At 40.3% G+C, this 23,963-nt stretch overlaps 1 protein-coding gene across 1 annotated transcript; it reads right to left on the bottom strand.

The window, feature by feature from the left end:
- Nucleotides 1–2,628: 2,628 nt before the first annotated feature.
- On the bottom strand, nt 2,629–23,548 carry LOC135703146 (titin). The gene is made up of 6 exons (XM_065224252.1): nt 22,953–23,548; nt 20,449–22,841; nt 4,679–5,316; nt 4,338–4,616; nt 3,794–4,273; nt 2,629–3,661 (listed from the first exon to the last, which is right to left on the bottom strand). The coding sequence occupies exons 1-6, from the start codon at nt 23,299–23,301 to the stop codon at nt 3,571–3,573; spliced, it is 4,230 nt and encodes a 1,409-aa protein (XP_065080324.1). The 5' UTR covers nt 23,302–23,548; the 3' UTR covers nt 2,629–3,570.
- Nucleotides 23,549–23,963: the final 415 nt, after the last annotated feature.

The following is a 23,963-nucleotide window of genomic DNA, read 5'->3' as shown; positions in this document are numbered from 1 at the left end:
AACGATGAAGCTCGGAATTTGAGATCCAATTGTGGGGCCGCAGGCATCGGTTGATAAATACCTGCAGCTTCTGAGTGTTCACCGCTGATACACACCATGTTTCACTGGCGTATAACAGCACAGACTTCACGTTCGAGTTAAAAATTTGGATTTTGGTGCGTCGACTGATCTGATTAGCTCTCCATACATTTCGCAAACTGGCAAAAGCAGCCCTTTCCTTCTTAATCCGTGCACCTATGTCGCTCTTGGTGCCGCCACCGACGCTATCTGGCTGCCAAGATATTGGAAGCTTTCGACTTTCTCCACTGCCTGCCCAGCTACCGTGAAATTGGAACGGTTTTCCGTGTTGACATCCAACGATTTGGTCTTGTTGACGTTGATGGTTAGACCTGCTTCAGAGGAGCGTTCCACAAGGTCGTCGAGCTTACTCTGCGTATCAGAGCGCCGTTGTGATAATAACGCAACATCATCAGCCAAATCGAAGTCGTTGAGATGCTCCATGGTAATAGGCTGCCACAGCAACCAACGTTTCGGTACACGGTCAACGGCTCCAACCATGATCTCGTCGATTACGATGAGGAACAGTAGCGGTGATAATATACATCCTTGCCTCACACCCGCGATTACCCGAATCGGGTCAGACAAAGCTCCGTTGTGCAAATACTCTGCATGAGAAAGCCTCGTACTGCGCTTCGATGAAGTTGACGATCTTATTAGGGACTCCCTTGCGTCTCAGAGCGCCCTACAAGTTTTCGTGGTTTAGTCGGTCGAAAGCTTTTTCGTAGTCAATGAATACCAAGTACAGGGACTCTTGAAACTCATTGACCTGCTCCAGGATGATGCGGAGCGTGACAATATGGTCCACACATCGCGTCGATCTTCTCCTGTATCCGATTGAGGATAACTTTACACAGAACTTTGAGAACAATACACAGTAACATGATGCCAAGCCAGTTGTCGCATACAGTTGGATCCCCCTTCTTGGGGACTTTTACCAGTCGGCCGGAAAAGTCGCGGTGTCACTTCGGATGGCTGCTTCTATCTCCTGCAATGATGGAGCTTCAGTGTTGACGCGAGTAACGCGCCTCACCCTTGGCGGATCATGCCGAGATATTGATGGTTGGTTGACCGTTGAAACTTCGAGAAGTTGTTCAAAGTGCTCAAACCAACGTTTCAACCAACCGGTGAACACTCGTGTTTATTTCAGTTACCATGGAGACGTAATTTGTGATTAGCCCCGGTCCCTTTCAAATTGTATCATTATTTATGAACGGCCTTATATTTGAAATGACGTTTCACATTCATCTAGTGATGTCCGATTTTCATTCGAATAATCGATTAACGAACCGAAAAGTAAACTATTTATAATCGGTTAGATCATGCCGATATAAGCATTAACATCTCCACAGGATCATCACCGATCGTTTCAAACATGTGCTGCACTCTCATTGGTGGAAAAATGGCAGCACAGCGAACAAAAAAATAATCGATTAGTTGTCAATCGAGTAATTAAAAAATGGGACATCTCTGATTTTGGTGTGATTGTTTTGATAAAAATGAGCGCAAAATTTCATCTCTTCCGAGGGGGCAGCAAAACCACAAAATTACCTTGAATACGGGGGGTTCTCCTTGGATGAAAGGGACCGTGAAAGAAGACACTAAAATAGAAAGTTTTTCTTCCGACAGTTTCATCTTAGTATTCATCTTTGGTTTCATCTTAGTATTCATCTTTGTTTCAACTGGTCAGAGGGGTCGGTGAGCAACTGTCCAGTCGCGTTTTCCACAGGCATCCCTGGGTTCATCCTTACCCCGCTCAGGCGTCGTGAAACATCATTGAGCAGGCGGATATCGCCAATTGCTGCGGCTTTCTCCCCTTCATCAGCTAGGGAGTCCACCCACACTCGCTTGTCCCGTATACAGGAACGCCTCTCTAGAGCCGAATACCGCTGACGGGCCTCGTTCTTGGCTCCTCGGGTCCTTGCTCGCTCTATCGCGGCTTTTGCTTCTCTCCACTCCTCGATCTTCCTCCAGGTTTCATCGGTGATCCACTCCTTCCTCTGAGTGCGCAGCTCACCCAGGTTGTTCTCGCTTGTTTCAATAAAGGCATTCTTGATGCTGGTCCACTGTTCTTCTACGCTGCCACCTTCCGGAATATTAGCTGCGCGAGCCTCGAGTTCTTCGACGAACGATCTCTTCACTGCTGGCTCTTCCAGTCGGCGTGTGTTGAATCGCCGCCCGAGTCTCTCCTCCCGCTGTTGAACCCGCGGATCTCACCGACCAGGAGATGATGGTCAGACGCGATGTCAGCGCTGCGTTTATTCCGAACATCAAGAAGGCTCCGGCTTCATTTTCGGCTGATGCAGATGTGGTCGGTTTGATTCGAGTTATGTTTTGTAGAGTGAACAAGAATCCTCGGCTCTGTAAAGTTAATTCAATTGAGCCTTATCAAATAATTTAATAAACAAAAGAAAAGGGTAAAATATAATAAAGAAACCTTGAAGTACTCTTCGTTGCTTAAATTCCTTAAAGCAGGGTGCTAAATTGGGAGTAAATAAGGAATTTCGAAAAAATAAGCAAACATCGGTATTTATCATTAGCATTTATTTTTATTTCATTCGTCTTTCTTTTCTACAAAATACATGTTTTTTCTTCTAATCTTCAACGAGTTTTAAATAACCGCTTTCCACTGCTTACATTCCCCGATTAGCGGTTATGTGTATGAGGTAATCGAACAACGAAATCTTGATAACCGTAATCACACTAACAAAGCAATCGTCTTTTCCAGCATGATGCAACACTGAATCAAATTCGCTTAAAACAACTAATAATATTTCATTGACAAAACTTATAATATAATAACATGTTTGATTGGTTTTTTGGTGAACTAATAAAAGGTAATAAAGCAAAACCCGAACATAAGTAAAACCATGGAAATCGAAATGGGATAATGAACAAACAAAAAAAAAACAAAACTAGAGAAACCCATATGGCAATCGGTTGAATCATCACTAAAGAGATCTTCCTCGACGTTGATAATATTCCTTTGGTCTCCTCGCACGGGACACCTTGCGTTGCGTTCCCGGGCAACATAATCACACTAGAAATGGTCATTCATTCAATATGGTCCGGCTGCGCTGCGGGACACATTCCACACACTGAGTAAAAAAAGCTCACTGATTTGATCACTTACTCCAGCAACTCTGTGCTTGGTCACACTTTCCTTCTTTTCTTTTTTTTTGGTTTTGTAACAACTGTTTGGTCACACTTTTCTTTTGCGTTCTTTTTTACGGGACCCGTGGTGTTATGAGACGTGTTTACAATGGTGACGGTGTGTGTTTGTGAAGAGAAAAGTTGAGTGTCTCAAAAGTAAAAGAACTACGGAAAGTTTGAAAATTGGGAGCAAACTGATAACCAGGGGACCGATGGGGATGTGGCGGTGAGCACTAAGCGGATCGTGTGGGGGGAATTGAAGGATGTAAGGACTGGGGTGGGTTGGATGTTAGAAACAGGGAACTACCGGGTTAGTGTGAGAGTGGTAGGGTGTGGGGCAAGTGTCACGCACATTCGCTACTATTTGAAATGATCGAATTTACAGTCTTGATCAATACACTCGCCACGCATCTGATAGGGACATATTACACCGTCCGGAATGTTTAGTGCACTATAAAAAAAGATAACCAACGAAAAAAAAAGAGAAAGAGTAAGGAGATTTATCATTTCAAAACAACAGTTTAGGTGTGAGATAGTGAGTGAGAGAAGTCAAAATGTACACGGCTGCTTTCTGGCCACTAACCTTTGATCTTTCAGGGACACCAACGGGGACGTGTACTGCTTAAATTGGGATTTGATTTCGCAAGCAAGTGCCGCCGGAGCTTCCTGCGTAACGCCATGCTGGTCTTGCTCCGTTACGACTAACGGGCTTACGCTTCTAGAGGTCGGTGCACTTTTGGCGTATTGCCTTGGTTCCACATCCAGCTCGGGGGCCGTTTGCTGCGGCACCACAGTCTCATTGGTGTTGTTTGGACATATATCATTCGTCGGGGGAGATTCCGCGACTGGTGGCCGCAACTGCTCATCGGGCTCCGGTGTAGCCGATTTGACCAGTTGTTCTTCGATTTCATGCTTCTGCCTTTCATGCTGCAGTCGCCTTTGGTCGGCTGTGAGCTGTTTGAACTCATCCAGCGAAAGCCTCTTCATTTCTTTGAGCCGTTTCGTCTCCGTGGTTAGCACCTTTAACTGCTCGTGAATCTCACTTCGTGCGCTGGATGGTGGACTGGAAAGACAGTAGTTTATCAGTCAATGTCGGGTCTACAACCCCAAACATATGTGTTACTCACCTGTAGTTTTGACCTTGGGTCTTTCGTCCGACCGCCAGGCAGATATTGTTCAGTTCGATCGATCGCTTGCGACTGGCCATCACTTTCGTGTGCGATTCATGCAGAGCAGGGAATATGTCGTCCAGTCTTTTCTTGTGCAAGGACAATGCTCGCTCCAGCACCATCAACTTTTCCTTCAAGAAGGCCACCTTATTCTCCAGGTCGTATTGCTTCTGCCGTTCCTGTTGTGCGTTTTCTACGGTACCGATCAATTCCTGAAGCTCCTGAGCGAACTTTTGGCTGGGCACAGTAAATACAAACAGATTCATTTCAATACCACAAAGGAAGTTCTATCTAATTACCTATGCTTCTCGAAGCGATGCTCCGCTATCGTCAGCACCTTCCGGCGATCCTCCTCCCTCAGTGCCGGTAACCGCTTGAGGGCTTCACGTAGTGAAGTAACCTCGAGATCCTGACTGACATTACCTTTACGATTCGTCAAACTACTGCTGCCTCTCACCGGTCTAGTTTCGGTGGCGTTATTCGTCGTACCTGATGTACTGGTGGGTGGCTGTTCATCATTGGTTATTATGGCTGGAGGAGCAACATCCTGGACGTTAGTCTCCCTTTCCGCTATCACGGTATTGTTAATCAACACCCGCTTGACAAGCGGTTCGGAAATGCGTTTCGATGGCTGTTGTACATTAGGACTGATCTTGCTCACCACATCTCGCCTATCACGATTGACGGTAACGACAAGATCAAGATTTTTGCTCACTTCAGTTGTCTCGCCAGGACCCGCATTGATTATGGTTTTCGTAAGAGGATGCGGAGGACCCAACAATGGTGGTGGTGTTGGTGGTGGTGGTGGAGTAGGAGGAGGAGGTCGCGTATGGGTTTGGACGGAAACCCGTTGCTGCTTTTGCTTCTCCAGAAGAGCCATTCGAGCTACCAGACGACGGTATTCCAGCTGGGCAGACTTTGGCAGATGACGGACGGCCTGTGGAGTAGATAAGCAGGATACTGGTTTCTTTTGCCCACTGCCCTGTCTGACTGTCCGATCGGCTGAGCGATGCGGAAAAGGTCATTTTTGGGAAGAATCGTTGTGATTATTGTTCGCATATGAGTTCTAAGCCTAATCAGCCGATTCCACAGACAGTAGACAGGTGCAACGTTGCATACAAGCCACATTCTTGAATTTAACTGAACTCAGGGAATTATTCTAGAAATATTACTATGAAACACTGTGAACTAATTTGATGGTTTTGAACTCCAACCGTGCAGCAATTTTCTCTACAGATTTCCATAATTTTCATTTGATGTATTCTATGCCAAATAAAGGTTTAGGAAATTTAGCCTTGCATTCAAACCTCATCCTTTTAGAAACCTATCGACGCACATTCCTTTTATAAATCTCCGCTATGAACTTGCCCTGAATGTTCTTCGAAATTCCCTCAAAAACCCTTCTAAACTTGTTCCACCTCCAAAGAAAGGAACCTTTTAGGTACAACGTTGAGGCTGATGGAACAACTTCAGTGGATCCCAGACCTTTCGGAGTTGCGTTCGTTGCGTTTGTGATGGGAAAATTAGAAAATTACACACTCCCCCCTATTCTGCGAGTCACGTGACAGAGAGTCACGTGACTCGCAGAATGCAGAATAAGGGCCCTGTCCCCGGGGACTGTCTTGTTCTTATTTTGGTTACCCACACTCTAAAAACCTGCAAGTCAATGTTGCGTGAAAAATCACGTAGCCCCTGAAACATTTACCTTCCATCAATATAAATTCAGATAACAATTACACGTAAATGGTAAATGATTTTCAAGTATGAAAAAATTAGTACGATTCAATAGGCCTTTTTAATAGAAACTAAACGATCGATTCAGTCTCTGGTCGTGAATAGGAGAACGTCAAAAAGAGTGTTGTGAGCAGAAATTTTTGCCTTGAGACATAGGAAGCGGAACACTTTTTTACTTTTCCTGATAAATTCAGTGCTAACATTTGAAAACGGCACAAAAGCCATTTGTAAACAAATGGTTGGTGGGCCCTTTACTCGCTACCCGAAGAACGCCCACGCAAACCAACAGCATCGTCAGGAAGGGGAAAATCTCCCCTACCCGATGTTGCTGTTGTGTCGCGTGGGTGTACTTCAAGTAGTGAGTAAAGGGCCCACAAACCATTTGTTTACAAATGGCTTTTGTGCCGTTTTCAAATGTTAGCACTGAATTGATTCATCTGAGATGCTCGAGAACTTAATCTACAGTTGAAAAATTTAATTTTGTAACGTTTTTGCAAAGATCCTGCTGGTGTTCAGGAATATTTTTGTTGAGAAAAATGGAAAATTAGAAAAGTGCCTTAGTGGTTATGATCTTCCGGATTTCTTGTGTGTGAATAGTTAAGGTACAAATCAGTTCAGATCTGTGGAAAATCGTACTATAAGACAATTACCGATAGAAATTGGCAAGATGTTGAATGAAAAATGCTTTAATTTGCGTTGTGAAAAACAATTATTCTGATGTAAACAAACGGTTTGGTTGACGTTTCTTCTCGAACTGGCGTGGCGCACTCTACGTTTGTGGTGCATTAAAATGGCGTATATGCCCATGTTGGCCCCTTTAGCAAAAACATGCAGCTGAGAAAAACGCAGTTGAACTCACCGCAGAGAAGTCATTGTTTACAAAAGCTGTTACGCCCTAATTCCAGCTCTATCTAGATTTTCTTTTTTATTGTCCTAATTTGATAGTGAAACTTGAAAAAATGCATTCTATTAGTTAAAATATTAATTAGTAAATACTTTTACACGCAATTCGTTCATTAAAGGATTAAAATAATGCCTAAAAGCTTGCGAAAATAGAAACGAGACTGACATGCGTTTATTTGCTCCTGAACGAGGCAGAATAAACGCTCAGCAGTATTGCAGCTTGCTATGATGCATTGGCGTTGACGGCGACTGCAACTCTTTGCTCCTGTGGTGTAATTCTATAAGCATCTGTCAGTCTGTGCATGAAATTTGGCAAACTGTGACTTATAGCGAATTCGTTTATTATCGGGGTTGGAACTGTTAGAAGTACAATTGATCACAGGAATCTATGAATATACGATTGTATAAATTTTAGAAAATAAAACATTAATTCCTTTGTCAACCACCAAACAGTAAAGGTGTATTTCTGATGAAATCAAATCTAGATAGAGCTGGAATAAGGGCGAATGTAGCAAGTGTAAACAAACTGAGGTTAATACATCACATACGTTTGTGGGGTGAGGCAGTATATGCAGCTGCATACCTAATCAACCGCAGCCCGACGGATACTGTGGATAACAATCGTACGCCCTTCGAAGTCTGGAATGGAACGAAGCCAAACGTCAGTAATCTTCGTATTTTCTGAGTGGAATGTTTTGTCCACGTCCCGAAGCAAAAGCGGAAGAAGTTGGATTCGAAGTCTGAAAAGGCGTTGATACGTTGATTGATGAAGCTGCTGGTTGAGATCGTGCTGAAAGTGAAGTACGCAAAATGTCTACCACCCTGTGTATGTGCACCCCCTGTCTGGCACAAAGACTACAACATATAGGCGTTTGCGTTAAATGCTGAGGAGTACCTTGACAACATCCCAAGAAATATAGCGGAGTTGAAGAAGCGCGATGACTGGCCGCTGTGGAAGGCAATCGAAGCCGAACTGTCATCTCTGGAGAAGAACAGTACGTGGACTTTGATCGAGCTACCTATTGGGAGACGACCGGTAGGCAATAAATGGGTGTTCACTATCAAGCGTGATGGCAAAGGTAAGGTCGGTAGATACAAAGCCCGACTTGTTGCCAAGTCGGTTGCCAAGGGTTTCACACAAACGAAAGGTTTCGACTATTCGGAAACATAGGGTAGAGAACTACCTCGGTCTAATCGCCCATTTTAGGCCTATCGAGCAGAAAACTTCAAATAAATCCATGATTTCAGAGTTAACAAGTCAATTATGCGTTTGGTACGATACTTTAGTTAATAAGCTACCGAACGAAGTTGCACCCATTATTCCCAAAAACAAAAGAAGCGCTCCGACCGAATCAATTTTTATCTTCATCCGATAGGCCGAAGTGAATTCATTGGCATTTCAATTGCGTTTCAATGCGTTAGGCCGAGTTTAGAATTAATTATATGATTTGAGTAGTAGCTATACTGAAGATCCGAGAGATGTCGCCCCTTCAGTGTTAGGAAAATCATTTTTGCAGTATGGAGAATATCAGAAAATCCACGATTTGTGACTAAACATGCTTTCACAGAAGGAAACAAATAAACGAGTGTTTACCTTATCACCATAGTAAAGGGTGATACGGTCAAAATTTGGTCAAGGGAAAACGCGTGTAAATCGGTGAAATCGTTTATTTAAAAAATCAAATTAAATTTATTTTTCAAGTTCAATTAGTATAAAATTCAGGAAAAATATTCAGTTAGGCTTCCGCTTTTCCAAATCCGAATTGCCGGGCCTTACGCTTGACCCCTGCCATCAGATTTTGTACAGCCACCTTGTCCACCTTCTTCGCCGCAGAAAGCCAGTTTGCCTTGAACTGCTGCTCGCCCTTAGCAGTTTTTTTGGTCTTCTTTAGGTTCCGCTTGACAATAGCCCAGTATTTCTCAATTGGGCGGAGCTCTGGCGTGTTGGGAGGGTTCTTGTCCTTGGGAACCACCTGCACGTTGTTGGCGGCGTACCACTCCATGGCCTTTTTACCGTAATGGCAAGATGCCAAATCCGGCCAAAACAGTACGGAACAACCGTGTTTCTTCAGGAAAGGCAGCAGACGTTTATTCAAACACTCTTTCACGTAAATTTCTTGGTTGACAGTCCCGGAAGCTATGAAAATGCTGCTTTTCAAGCAACAGGTACAGATGGCTTGCCAAACCAGATATTTCTTTGCGAACTTTGACAGTTTCATGTGCTTGAAAACATCTGCTACCTTTCCCCTTCCTTTTGCCGTATAAAACTCCTGTCCCAGAAGCTGCTTGTAGTCGGCTTTGACGTAGGTTTCGTCGTCCATTACCACGCAGTCAAACTTCGTCAGCATCGTCGTGTACAGCCTCCGGGATCGGGCTTTGGCCGTCGTATTTTGTTTATCATCGCGATTTGGAGTCACTACCTTCTTGTAAGTCGATAGTCCGGCTCGTTTTTTGGCTCGATGCACGGTTGTAGACGATACACCCAGCTTATTTGCGGCATCTCGGAGAGAGAGGTTAGGGTTTCGCTTGAAACTACCGGCAACTCTCTTTGTCGTCTCAGCGGCTTCCGGTTTTCGATTTCCCCCCGATCTAGACTTCCTGGCTGTCGACAAACGTTCCCTAAACACTTTAATTACATTTGTACACTGAACCAATTTGACATATTCCTGTTATGTGGAAATCTAATAAATTTGCGCTATAAGATAATCCATTGAAAATGATATGATTGAAAATGTGTCAGGTAAATTCTATATGAATATCTGATACATTTACAATGCTGATAATTTGGTAACTTTTATGTGATCGTCATATGATAAATGAAAATCAGTCAAATTATAATAATTATCTGAAATGGATTTGAAACCCATAAGCATAAGCTTTACGTTTCACCACAATATAATATATGTGTCATAAATCAATCGAAGTAAAGTTTATGTGAAAATCACATGAAATTTACTTCTTCTTTTGACACATATATTTAATCGATTTCTAAAAATAAATCGAAAAATAAACATCAGGCAGTGGGAGCTTTCACAGTTGTGTCTTTTTTTATTGTAGCTGATTTGGGATTCGATCAAGAACTGTTGAGGTGTGATGCTTTCGGTTTCTGCGCTCGATTCCACTGGACCACGGCTGACTTCAAGATTGAGCTCGTTCAATTAGCATGAAGTAAGAACAGCTCTCCCGACATGGAAAGTAGTGCAACTTTATGCTCGTTTTGCTAGAGTGAAGACAAATAGCACTGACAAGTTTATGTTCCGTTTCGGTGGTGTCGTTTGTTCAAATCTTTCTTAATGCGCCTGTGTGCAATAAAACAACGACTAAATTATATGAGTTGATGGAACTGGTTCATGAAGTTCGAGTACTAGAAGGCTTACAATTAGAATCAAAGCAAAGTAAATATTGCAGTAGAATCATTTTTTTTTCAATCTCAATACATTCTTTTCCGGAACCCCTTATCTTATGAAACAATAACAAACAAAGATTATTCAATACAGTATCATTGTTGTTAGCAATATTTACAATATCAACAATATCAACTAATCATTTTAATGAGTGTACGATAACATCGTTGAAAATTGTTTCAATAATTTATGAAGAGCAATCATGTAAGATGTATTTTATTTTGAGCGATATTCATCCCAAAAAAACATGCCAAAACAAATGTTTGCTGTTGGATTTCTTTAAAGGCAAATCTATATGACTAAATAATGATTGGGATAAATCTGTTTACAATCTTTAAACCTCAAACATCAAAGGAAGCTATTCCAATGAGATATGAGATATACATGTTTTCCTATACTGCAAAGTTAAATGACAGTCCAATAGTTTCTACATGTCTGTTTACACGCGACATATCAACAAACGTCAAAAATCGTTAAAAGCAACTTCAATAAAATATACATGATTATCTTATAAGATATATCTTTTAGTGAGCAATATTCATCATGAAAACAGGTATATTGTACTGAATTATCTAATAATGCAAACTTATATGATTTTCCATTACTTTCTAGATGTCTGTTCCCACATATATCAACATGACATATCAACAATTTTTCACCATGAAATATATCAGACAATATTCATATACTTTTTACCTATCGCTAACCACGTTCGAAGCAAAGTATTATCAAGTACAAAGTATGCGAAATTACGATAGAAATCATTCCATATCGCAGTCATAGTTTTAAAGTGATAATACAATGGAATCTATCAATCATCACATAGAATGAATAAATCTGCTGACATTGCTATGTTATAAGATGGATCCAGTAAACGGTACATGTCGATTTGTTTCAGTGTAACGGTTGATTTGGCAACTTTTAGCGATTTTGCCAACTTTGCGTGCGAGTAGCTCGGATTTTCGCGATGCGCGAGCAAAATTTTGATACGCTGCTCTTCTTGCTTGGACGGCATTTTGACAACTGAAGAGTGAATTCCAAAATCAAAATAGGAGCAACATTCTACACACACACCTTCAAAATGAGGGATGTTCAGGTTTTTTAAATGCAAAATTGAAAGAAATAAGTCAAGTTGATATTGACCCAATTTTGACCGTATCACCCTTTAATGTACTCGTGCAATTTTTGTGCGTCTAAAACTGCCCATAAAGACGATAATGAATAAAAACTGAAAATTTTCATGCATTTCCAAATGGTTTCCTACCATTCCCATACATTCGAAAGTGACTGGCCCTCTGGATGTGGATGATGTCAAAAACAACAAAACATGATTAATTCGTAGGCCGAGTTTGGCGTCAAGAAGCAGCGTTAAACTTTTGACAATATCTCAACGATTGGTTTCTCTTTATCAAATCTTACGGTACGTACGGAAAGGTAAATAAATTTGGAAGCCATCAGTAATAATAACATTCCGTTTGGTGCTAGACTGCGCTAGATTAAGAAAGAGTAAGTGCGGGTTGTGCTTAATAGGCCGGAAATGGGGTAGTTAACCCTATTCCCCTGTGGTGAAGATGACGACATTGCGAATTTTGCTGGCACTGGTGAACCAGCGAGACCTACACGTGCATCTGACTGACGAGCATTGGGCTCACCTGAAGCGGATTTTGATGTACCTGAGAGCTACCGTTGACTACAAGTTTGTTTTCCAGCGGTCAATGGCATCGGAAATACTTTCTGTGTATGCTGATGCGGATAAGGGCAACAATCCAAACGACCGGCGATCCGTTTCTGGGTACGTGGTTAAGCTACATGGAGCAACCAGGAAGCAGAAATCGGTGGCACTGTCAACAACTGAGGCGGAATTCGTGGCTCTTTGTCAAGCTAGCTGCGAGGCTATGTGGATGGTGAATCTATTGAAGATGCTTGATGTGGCAATTGCCTTACTTTATATGAGGACAACCAACCGTGTATTGCTATCTGCGAAGAACCGAGGAAGCATATTGACATTCATTACTTTTTCCTGCGAAACTTCATTCAACAAAAGCATATCAAGCTACAGTACCGTGGGTAGATCACCTTTTCGTGGTACGTTACGTGGTAGATCTACCACTGATCCCTAGTCCTGACTACTTCAAACTAGGGGAACAGGATTTTCCAGTAATCAAAGGGACACATCTTAGTCCTTGTTACTTTTTATACCTTGTTGATAGTGACAAGACTCGGCTTTATCCACCGAGGATGATCTTGAAACAAGGGAAAAATGAGTAAGTTAGTCTTCATCTATGTGATTCCTAATCTTCTATTCGTTGTTCCCTAGTTTGAAGTGGTTAAGACTAGGGTTCTGATGCATGGTAATTATCGGTGTCATTCCTTAATTTTGTTGCTAAGGAATCCAATTTTGACTGACAAAGGGGCGCGCCTTTGGAGGGTATTCCAACACTCCGAAGGGTATAAATAGCGGGACCTTTCAATTAGAGTCGGATCCTTGCGATAAATGCAAGAATGACAACTGTAAAAAATCGAATACTTCATTATTTCTCAATAGTGATGCAGTAATACGACATGCACTAAACTAAGGACACGGGATATACTATAATAGATCAAATTACTGGTCGCAGTGGAAACAGAGGAAAAACAACTACAGTACCAACCAACCGAGGATCAATTAGCAGACATAATGACAAAAGGCCTTCCTGCTCCTGGATTTGCAAAACTGCGGATAATGCTGGGATTAATCAATTGAGGCGGGATGTTAGAAGTACAATTAATCACAGCAATCTATGAATATACGATTGTATCAAGTCTAGAAAATAAAGCTTTTCATTCCTTTGTCAACCACCAAACAGTAAAGGTGTATTTAGTTTTCACTCTGTTAAAAGGAACCAGTTCCAACCCAGTGCGAAACCGAACTTTTTGTCAGTGCGAACCTCAACCTGAGCTAGGTTTTAAAAACAAACGAGCAAACTGACGTTTGTCAGAAAACAAGCGGACCCAATATTGATACCCGATCCATTCGATTGTTAAACGTGGTAGCGTGAAGTTAGATTTTGGCTTTGCTGCGTTTAATCGAGTTTTTTGAAAAGTTTTTGGAATACAAAACTAGTGACTTTTGTTGGAAGACTAGAGCAATAAAAACTATTTTTGATAAAGTCTAGATAGAGCTGGAATTAGGGCCTAACAGCTTTTGTAAACAATGGCTTCTCTTGGTGATTTCTAGAAATTCAAGGCTCGCCTACGCAAACCAACATCCTCATCGGGTAGGGAAAGATTTTCCCTATCCGGTGGTTAGGTTGGTCTGCGTGGACGTGCCTTGGATTCCTAGAAATCATCGATAGAAGTCATTGTTTACAAAAGCTGTTACGCCCTAATTCCAGCTCTATCTAGAAGTGTTGAGTTTTTGAGAAACAGTTGTGAAAAAATAGTGAAAACTTGAGTTTTGGCTGTAGCAAGATGGCGGAAGGTAGCGGAGGCAGTGTGCCTCCGGACATCGGAGTAGGAGTGAAAAAGAAAATGGCGATAAATGGCGCAGGAATTGCATCTCCAGTCATCGGAGCACAAGGAAAAGACAAAATGGACGTCGAGCTCGTAGAACGACAATCGTTTATCTATGAAAAGGGAGATTATGCACCGTATCGTGTCTATGTGGAATTGGCCGATAAGACGAACAAAATCAACAAGTTTTCACTTGGATCATGTTTGAGGAAGATGGACAAATACCGACAGAGTGTGACTGAAATGAAGTACTTAGGTAGAAACAAAATCATTGTGTTCATGAGTCACATGATTGCAGCAAATTCGATGATTATGGATGACAAACTGAAAGGAGCTGGTTACAAGGCATACGTGCCACGTCACTTGGTATGCATCTCGGGTGTACTAGCTGGTATTCCTGTGGACATTCCAACAGAGGAAATCAAGAATGAAATCCAGAGCCCAGTGCCGGTGACGAACGTTTTCCGTTTGTCACGTTATGTCAATGGAGAAAAACTGGCGAGTAACAGAGTAAGTGTTACGTTCCGGACTAAAGTACTTCCAGAAAAAATCAAATTATTCTGCACTTCATGCAAGGTGAATCCATTCTTCCGGAAGGTTGAATTTTGCGCCAATTGTCACAGATTCAACCATAAGGCAAGCAACTGCAAAGGTAGACAACGATGCGACAAATGTGGAAGTATCCATTCGTCGGATGAACCAAATTTCCTGAATTGCATCGAAGATGTTCAGAATTCGTATGATCTTCTATCAAACATGTCAGATTTTCCTTCAGTGCAAGAAAGTTATGCCAAAATGACGGCTGGCCGTTACGTCAAGAAGGGATCTGGAACAGTCAACAAAGTTGTTAATCATCCATTAAACGTGGGAAACAATGAAATTGAGAGCGTAGCAAACAAGAGGAAGAGAGCAGAAGTGAAAACAAATATAGGGGAGAATGGTATATAACGCACCCCCTGGGCAGAACGCACCAGCTGACTTTCATTTGTGTTTTTCATGGCTTTTACGTAGCTTTTTTGTTGTCTTATCAAGCAGCACTTCTAGCATAGCATCTGAACTCAAAATTCTGCATGATAAATCCTAGAATTGGATTAAAAATTCCAAGAAAAACTCAAAAGAAAATGAAAAAGTGCGTCTTACCCCGGGGGTGCGTTATGTACTGTTCTCCCCTACCTCGGTACGAGTCATCCGTTTATGAAACGTCAGCGACTGGAACTGGATTGAATAATTCATCTGCAGTGTCAGAAAAGGAGAAATGGGAATCTGCAATAACTGAAGCATCCAAGAAAGCAGAAGAAAACGCCAATCGGAATGCTAAGTCCTCAGCCATGAGTTTCTATTCAGCCCTAATGCAAATACCGGAAATAACAGATGTTGGTCGCGATAAAATTAAACAATGTTCGAAACAATTTTTGATACTTGATGATTTCATGATCTAAATGAACAGTTCAACTTTTACTAATTATTAATTTGTTTTTCTTTTCTTCTTATATTCACAGGAAACAACAAAATGCTCGAATTTTTGCAATGCAATATTCAAAGTGTTGCTAAGAATAAAGATGAACTGCAACGTGTTTTATCAGGCAAGAACTATGCTGCCGCGTTTTTATCAGAAACGTGGACTCATTTAACTGAAGAATCTAGCAATAAATACACCGTATCCAGGTACCATAAATTTTTAATGTCAAGAAATGATAATTATGGTGGTTGTGCCATTTATCTTCGTCAAGATTTAGATTATTTTAAATTATCTATTCCTCAATTGTCAGATTTAACACAAGTTGTGGTAATTAAATTAGTTTGTTTGGATTTGGTCATGATGTCTCTCTATATTGCTCCTCAAATTTCCAATAGTACATTGATTTCGGATTTGAATTTAATTTTTAATTTAGCTAAACAGTATTCTAAAGTTATTATTGCTGGTGATTTTAATGCGCATCATTTTGTTTGGGGTAATGATTATCAAGATGCTAAAGGCGATTTAATTTTAGATTATATAAACAATAGTAATTTGATCCTCTTAAATGATAATTCAAAAACATTTGTACCTATACAATGCAATAGGAAATCAACTGCAATAGACCTAACCTTATGTACATCCAATATTCATTCTTCGATAAAATGGGAAACCTTGAGCAATAGCATAGGTAGCCATCATTTATTAATAGAGTTTGCTTTTACGAGTCACTTGCAAATTACACGACCACAGTATTTTTATAACCATAAAAAAATCCGTGATGCATTATGTAATATAGATTCAGATGATTTTAATTCAATACAAGAATTACAGGAACTAGTAACAAAAACCTTTTCGAAAAATAGACAGGTCAATAAATATATCCCAAAATACTGGTGGTCAGAGAATGTGGAGACAGCTTGGAAAGAAAAGAATGAGGCGAGAGCTATTTTTAATAAGATTTCAAGTGTGGAAAATTTAATATTATTGAAAAAGAAGCAAGCCATATTCACAAAATTGAAAAATGAATCAAAAAAATTAAGTTTTAAAAATTTTGTTGAAGGAATTAATCCACAAATGAATTCATCAGAGCTATGGCAAAAAATTAATCGATTAACTGGAAAATGTAAACAATATCAGAATAATAATTTATTATACGAAAATGATGTAATGGCTGAAATTTTTGTAGAAAAACATTTCGGACCTAACAATCCAGAAAACTTAACAAACCTGCACTATTCTATTGATTATAATCTTTTAAATTTTGATAAATTTAATAACATTATAAATAAAAAAAAGAAAAAATCTAGTCCTGGGGAAGATAAAATTTCTTACGATGTACTAAAAAATCTAAAAATTGAAACTAAAATTAACATAGTGAATCAATTAAACTTAATTTGGAGAGATTGTTTTTTGCCATTGTCACTAAAAACAATTACAATAGTTGCAATTCCAAAACCGGGTAAAAACCAATGTACAATTGAAGGCAAACGGCCAATATCTTTAGTTCCTACTTTGACTAAAATAGCAAATACAGCAGTTTTAGAAAAAAATTCAAAATTTTATTAATGAGAAAAATATTATTCCTAGTACATCTTTTGGTTTTAGAAAAAATTCTTCTACAATAACATGTTCTAATTTTTTAATTAATACCATAAAAGAAAATAAAAGACAACATTTTGTAACTGCGTGTATCTTTCTAGATTTATCAAATGCTTTTAATGTAGTTAATACAGATAAATTAGTTGAAATTTTGCAAAATTATTATTTTCCTGCTGAAATTACTTCATGGATTTTACAACTTTTAAAAAATAGAAAGATTATTTTTAACACAAAAAATAGGAAAATTGAACGATTCGTAAGTAATGGTCTTCCCCAGGGGGATGTTCTTTCTCCCACTCTTTTTAATATTTATACATCTAAACTTCATAAAATTTTTGATTCTGAAGTAGTGCTTGTACAATATGCGGATGATTTTGGTATCGTAGTAAAAGCTAAAGATTTAGAAAGTTTAAATACTAAAATGCAAAATGTTGTCGATAATTTTATTCAAGAAACGAACAATTTAAATTTTACTATTAACCCCGATAAAACGAAAATAATTATTTTTCAAAATTCAAATAATGTACTTAATATACATATTAATAACACTTGTGTGGAAACAGTTAAATCTCACTTATACTTGGGTATAACATTAGATAAATTTTTAAGTTTTGGAATTCATATTAAAAATACAAAAACTAAAATTGTAGATCGATTAAATATGATTAAAGTTATTAACAGTCTAAAAATAGGAGCTCATCCGCAAACTATGATCACTATTTATAAATCAATTTTTAGAAGTATTATTGAATATGGCTCATCAATTTACAATAACAGTAAAAAAACTAATAGGAAAATAATTGAAATAGTAAATAATACATGTTTACGGAAAATAACCGGCTGTACCAAAACTACGCCTTTAAATACTTTAATGGCTATCAGTGCACAACAACCTCTTCAGCATAGACATGAGTTTATTGCTGCTAAAGATATAGCTAGAGCGATTAATCATAATAGTATTGTTTCAGATCAACTCAAGAGAATTCCTCCCGACATAGAATTAGAAAAATTAACTTACTTTGAAAGTATTTTTATGAAGTACAGAAACATTTTTGATTTAATTTCACCATGCATTTCATTGCCTTATTTGTTATGAATGGTAAATTTAGAAATAGACCAAGAATTTTTACTGATGCGTCTAAAGATCATGATAATTGTGGCATAGGTATTTATATTGAATTTACAAAGACTAAGTTTTCTTTCAAATTGAAATATGAAACTAGTATAGCTACTGCGGAACTAATTGCAATAAGTGAAGCACTAAAAATTATAGAACAGCAAGAATTAAATTTTGCAGTTATTTATATTGATTCCAAAACTTCATGTCAAATTTTGGAAGCTGCTTTAGGTTCTTTTTTTATTCCTCAATTACTAGCAGAAATTATATCAAGAGCAATAGAATGGAAAACCACAATTCAATGGATACCTAGTCATGTTCAAATTGTAGGAAACGAAATGGCGGATTTTTTGGCCAAAAAAGGTTTATCTAGCTCAATGATCAAGTCCAATCAAATACTTCTTAAGGATGCCTTTTTTAAATTTAAAAAAGTTTCAATTGACAATAGTAATCTATGGTACCACCAATACGCACAAGATAAAGGAAGATATTTTTATAAATTTCAAAATTCCCTAGACGCGGAAGCATGGTTTTTTTAAAAACAGCTAAATAATGAACAGACTAGACTTTTAAACAGGCTTTTGTCGGGTCATAATTTCTCTAACTATTGGAAAGCTAAAATGAAACTTGTGCAAGACGAAAATTGTGATCTATGTGATGAACCAGAAACTAGTGACCATATAATACTGCATTGCATAAAATTTGGACATATTAGAATGCAATACTCTTTTGATTGCAAGTTTAGAAATTTAATAGATTTATTTAATACTAGAAATATTGATTTATTTATAGAAGTTACCGATTTTCTTAAACATATAAAGGTTGAACTGTAAAAAATCGTGTACGGTCGATTAAGTACGAAAAGGTACAAATATGAATTTTTCTGTTTATTTTTGGACCCTGCATACGTTGCTTACGAAATGAAAAAAAAAACAACAGGGCATTATAGTCTCAGTAACTTCGCCCTTTTTTGTTGTAGCCACTGACATTGTGGCACCAGCAGAGTAAAAGAAGAAGAAGAAGATACCCGATCCAGGTTGGAACTGAATAATAAACGAATTAGCCAGTATTATTTTTTCACTTATCTATCAACAAACTGTCAATTTAGGCGTGAAGAAACGTTGGCTTACACTGCCGTTGTCAACGCCAAAGCTCGCGTCACTTTTTAAAAGGTCCTAAGTAACAAATGTAAAAAAAAAATTACACAAAACCCCCATCCAAATTTACTTTCATTTATTTATAATAATCATAGTTCAAAAATTGTCCAATGTACAGTTTGAAATGATCGGTACATGATTGTTACTTCGGTCATTTGGACTGCCTAACATGATTGGTGCTCATTTTCTAAAGGCGGGGGCAATCTAAAGTTAGGTACTCTACTCTGAATTCTGTGAAAGGGAATCTAGTATCATGTAGAACAAAACGTCCAATGTAACACTCATTGATTATGCCATTGAGAAAAATCGTCCAATGTAACATGTCCAATGTAACATGTCCGATGTACAACTTGACTAGTCAAAACGTGGTTTTTTTTCTATATTGTAGCATGAAATTCAAAGTAAAATTGTGATTTTACCCTTTCAGCGTTTGATTACCAGTGATGAATTAATTCAAAATAACGTATGCTCGGAAAATGAATTTCCTGATTTTGAGATAAACTACGAACATTCTCCGCGGCTAATAAATTTCATGGATCGTGGATGCACTTCATGAAATCTTTAGAAGACTCTGAGCAGAATACTGAATTGCGGAAGGAAGACCACAACCACAACCACAACCACAAGACGTCAGGAGTCAGGACCAGGCATGGAAAATCATTTACATTCATTTGGCTCTAACTTTTTTCATCATCAGCATTCTGCAAAATGATGTATAGAGCTTTAGTAGGTTTTGTTATTAGCTACAACTTTTGCCTATAACTCAAATCTGTATCTCTTATGCATCACGAATTAGAGCGGGCAGAACTTGTTACTGTTTTTCAGTGAATGTAAAATACATTAACTGAAAAACAGTAGTGGCTTCTGTTCGCTCTGGTTCGTCATACATAAAAGATACGAGTTCGAGTTGTTAACAAAGCTAACAAAGTAGCTCAAAAAAACAAAACCTACAAAAGCTCCATACACCATTTTGCGGAATTCTGTTGATGAAAAAAGTTAGGGGCAAATGAATGTAAATGAATACACGAAATGAATGCAAATGATTTTCCATGTCTGGTCAGGACGTCCAATGTCTACGATCCACACAAATACCTCTAAAAACCAGTCTACGTAGTTTATGAACAGCCCCTTATCTGCAACCGCATTGCAAATGTTATCCTATTTACTGGCACGACTTACTAGCCATTCAGAAAGCAATACTCACCGACGGTGTAATCGGCGCTGCCGGTGCCATGATTGGCTTCCTCGTTGCCTTCGCAGCCGTTCCCCAACCACTGGAACCGCTACCAGCCGTCGGATTGGGCGCCACTATCGTCCTCGCTTCTTTTTCGGCCTCGACGGCAGCAGCAACCGTACCGGCAGCGGCCTTACTCTGATCAATCTTGGTCCGCACCGTTCTTAGGAAATGATCCAACCGTTGCTCGAAGGCAACGTCGTTAGGACCAGCAACGACCGGAGCTTCCGGTAGCGAATCGTTGTTATCCATTTCGGCGACGCTGGTCGGTGTCAATGGCGCCGGCGAGTAGGTGGGACTCTCCAGCATAACACGTGACGGACTGGCATTGTCCATATCGCGGAGGAACGCCTCCCGAAGGTGCTGTTTGGCTTCGTGTTCAGTCGCCGGATCGGGTACAGGATCTGGGGCGGGGTAGTAGTCTGGATCGGAATCCGAATCAGAATTGCCCACCTGAATTACCATCCTGGCAACGGGTTTTTGCACGTAGTTCTCCAACAGGGTGGATCGTTCTTTAGGAGAGGGGATTTGAACGGGGTGAAGTGGTGCGTTCAGATTGATAAGTTTGTTGGGGTTGTTTACTAGCTTTTTGGTGGTAACCATTATTTTCTGAGGTGGCGGCAACGACTTTTGTACTGCTGGGGTATTGATTAGAGTCCGCGAAGGAAGTGGAACGGCAATCGCTAGGACCTGATTGTTTGTGGGAACCCGTTGTTGTACTTGTTGGAGAGTCATTTTGACGGCGGCGGCTGCGTTGGTTGTCGAATTGGACTTTTTCCGTTTCTTGCGGGTTATCTTTTGCTTACCGATTAGGGTTATTAGGTTGGGATGTGATTGTACTTTCGATTGATTTGTGGAAACCGCGAGGTTTAAGGCAGGTGATGGCATTTGGCTGTCTTCCGGCAGAACCGGAAGAGAAACATTGTTAATGCTAATGGTAAGAGGTTCCATGGCGCATGGAACTGCAACCGGACCGTTGTCCTGTTTACCGTTTGGAATGTCTGCTGTTTCAGTCTTCTCGGGAACTTCCGATGCGAGCGGCGTGGTGTTAACCGGCGAAACTTGCTTATTGGAAGATTTTTTATGCATCTTGGATAGGATAAGCTCACGTAGGGCATCTGCCTCTTCTTCACTACTGGAATCCGGGGTCATCGGACGGCTTCCGTTGGGAGCCGGAACTGGTTTTATGACAGCTGCAGAAAGTTTTGATAGTAATTGATTTCTAAGCGATTCTTCATCGTCTTCTGCGGGAAGCTTGCTTTGCAAATCTTCGCTTATGACAGGCGGTGGAGGAGGTTCCACTTCAGGGATATCATCTTTGGTTTCGGTTATTTGTTCATGACTAGCAGCAAGCAGCATAGGACTGCGAGATTCACCACTGGTGGCCAATTCCATATCAACCGCTTGGGTAATCTCCGGTGGATCGGGACATTGCGGCTCGGGACTTATTTCCATACGATTTTCTTCGTCCGAAGAGCTATCCGGAATTTCCACGGTTTCATTACGTATTTCAATGATTTGAACCTCATCATCATCCTCCTCTTCAATCGGAGAAGTAAACAAAAATAACTCATCACTTGGAGAGTAAGGCCTTTCTCCTTGTTTTTTCTTCTGTCTTATTTCATGCTTCTTGGTAAATGCCGATCTGAGAGCGATCATTCTCAGCTGTTGCTCCTCGGCCGCAGTCTCCGGCGTAATCGGATCGTCAAGCAGACTGATGACTCCTGACTCCTTGATTTCCGCCTTACTTTTCAAAGCTTGCAACCGCAGCTGCAGAACTTCCTCATCTTCTTCTTCCTCTTCATCATCCTCCTCGTCAACCACCAGCACCATAGGCTCATCCGCTATAATCTCTACCTCCTTACTCGTTTCGGATTGCTTTTTCTTTCGCTTTTGCATCGACAGTTTCAGCTTTTGCTTCAACGCATCCCAGTTCTCCTTATCAGTCTTCCGTTTCCCAGCATTTATGTTACAAGCGGCCTGCAAGCGCGCCCTATCCAGCGGAAAGTCCCCCTCCGACTCGGACGTGTCGACAATGTTCACCATGGAAGCATCGACATGCTGCTTCCGCCGTTTGTGCCTAGTTCGATGCAAACCACCACTTTTCCTAGCTGACGATTGCTCATGCTTACGCTTTTCTACCCTTCGCTTCGATTCCCCATGCCTCCGGCTGATGCTAGATGTCCCCAACGAACGTTGAGATCCGGCACGCAGTGGACGCAATTTTCTCCTTCGGACTGGTAACAGTTTCGGTTTGGGAATAGGCTCGTATCGCCGCAGATACAGCTCGACATCCTCCTCGTCCGAAATGCATTCGTACTCGGCATTCTTCCGAACGTCTATCACAGATGGCTTATCGTGCGCTAAACGAGATAAGAAGTTAATTTCATTCGCCGTGCTGATAGCAACGACGTGTCACCTTGCTATCATCCCACGGAAGCTCCCCCCACATCCCTAAAAAAAATAAACATTACCAAAATGCCCCATGTCCTCATTGCTGGCTCCGGTAATCTGGTTAATCTTCCTCAGCTCATCGTCCATCGCTTCGAGCTGGGCAATCCGTTCCCGAATGTTAACCTCTTCCTCGGAACTAATGTCCTCGTACTCGAGCACTCCCTCGTCCTCGTCGTCCTCAATTTCCCCTTCCTCATACTCATCGTCGATCGCGCTGCTATTGGTGACGAGGGAATTCAGGGAAGTCTGTACCGGGATTTCGATAACATCCTCTTCAGTCCCCGGGGGCGGTGGTTCTTTTTCGCTGAATGTTGTGGTACTTTTATTTTGTTGCTCATCCGTCGAATCCATATTTTCCACCACCGCCATGATGGTGTTCTTGAAAAAGATAAGAGCAGAAAAAGGAAAACACTGGAAGGGAACCGAATTTCACGGCCACTGCACTACAACACTATCTATTTCATCGGAATTGACTTTCACTGGAGGCACTTGCAATAGGAACACTGAATGCACTTGATTTTTTTCGGAAAAAGTACAACCAAATTAAGCAAAATTTAGAATTATTTTTCGCGTTTCCGTCATGCAGAAGTTCATGATTTTTTTTTTTTCGTTGTGGATTTTCTCCCTTTTTATGGCACAGACCTGTTGGTCCATATTAATTGTGGATTTTCGTTTCAGAACAATGACGAAGTCTGACATTGAGTTTGGTTTGACAGTTATTGATAGGGCTACCAGAAACCAAGATTTATAAAAAGCGTTTGCCAAACATCTGCGGGGATTTCAGGGGAAACATGTCAGAAGGGTCTAACTCGAAACGTTCCTCTGCCTTCCACCGCTGATTTTCTTTGCTGACAGCCTCGCTGACAGCTTTCTCCAGAATGTTGGTCAGCTCGTCGTTGGTAATGTTACGACAGTTATCTCAAACTCTTCGCCTGAAAAAGGAAATGTTCATAAAAGTATAAAAACCTACACACAAACAACGAACATTGTATTAATAAAAATAATGCATTTTCAAATTAAAAGTTTCTTAA

Source organism: Ochlerotatus camptorhynchus, unplaced genomic scaffold (assembly GCF_037179485.1).
Source record: "Ochlerotatus camptorhynchus isolate MF236.1 unplaced genomic scaffold, CSIRO-AGI_Acam_v1.1 ptg000209l, whole genome shotgun sequence".
Classification (NCBI taxonomy): Eukaryota; Metazoa; Arthropoda; class Insecta; order Diptera; family Culicidae; genus Ochlerotatus; species Ochlerotatus camptorhynchus.
The sequence above is the reverse complement of the archived record's forward strand: the minus strand, read 5'-3'. Positions and strand labels throughout refer to the sequence as shown.

Coding starts and splice junctions, on each gene's coding strand:
- LOC135703146 (XM_065224252.1), bottom strand. CDS start 23,301: ATGGCGGTGGTGGAAAATATGGATTCGACGGATGAGCAACAAAATAAA. Junction 4,274..4,337: donor ACCCAAGGTCAAAACTACAG/GTGAGTAACACA, acceptor CTGTCTTTCCAG/TCCACCATCCAGCGCACGAA. Junction 3,662..3,793: donor GTGTCCCTGAAAGATCAAAG/GTTAGTGGCCAG, acceptor CTTTTTTTATAG/TGCACTAAACATTCCGGACG.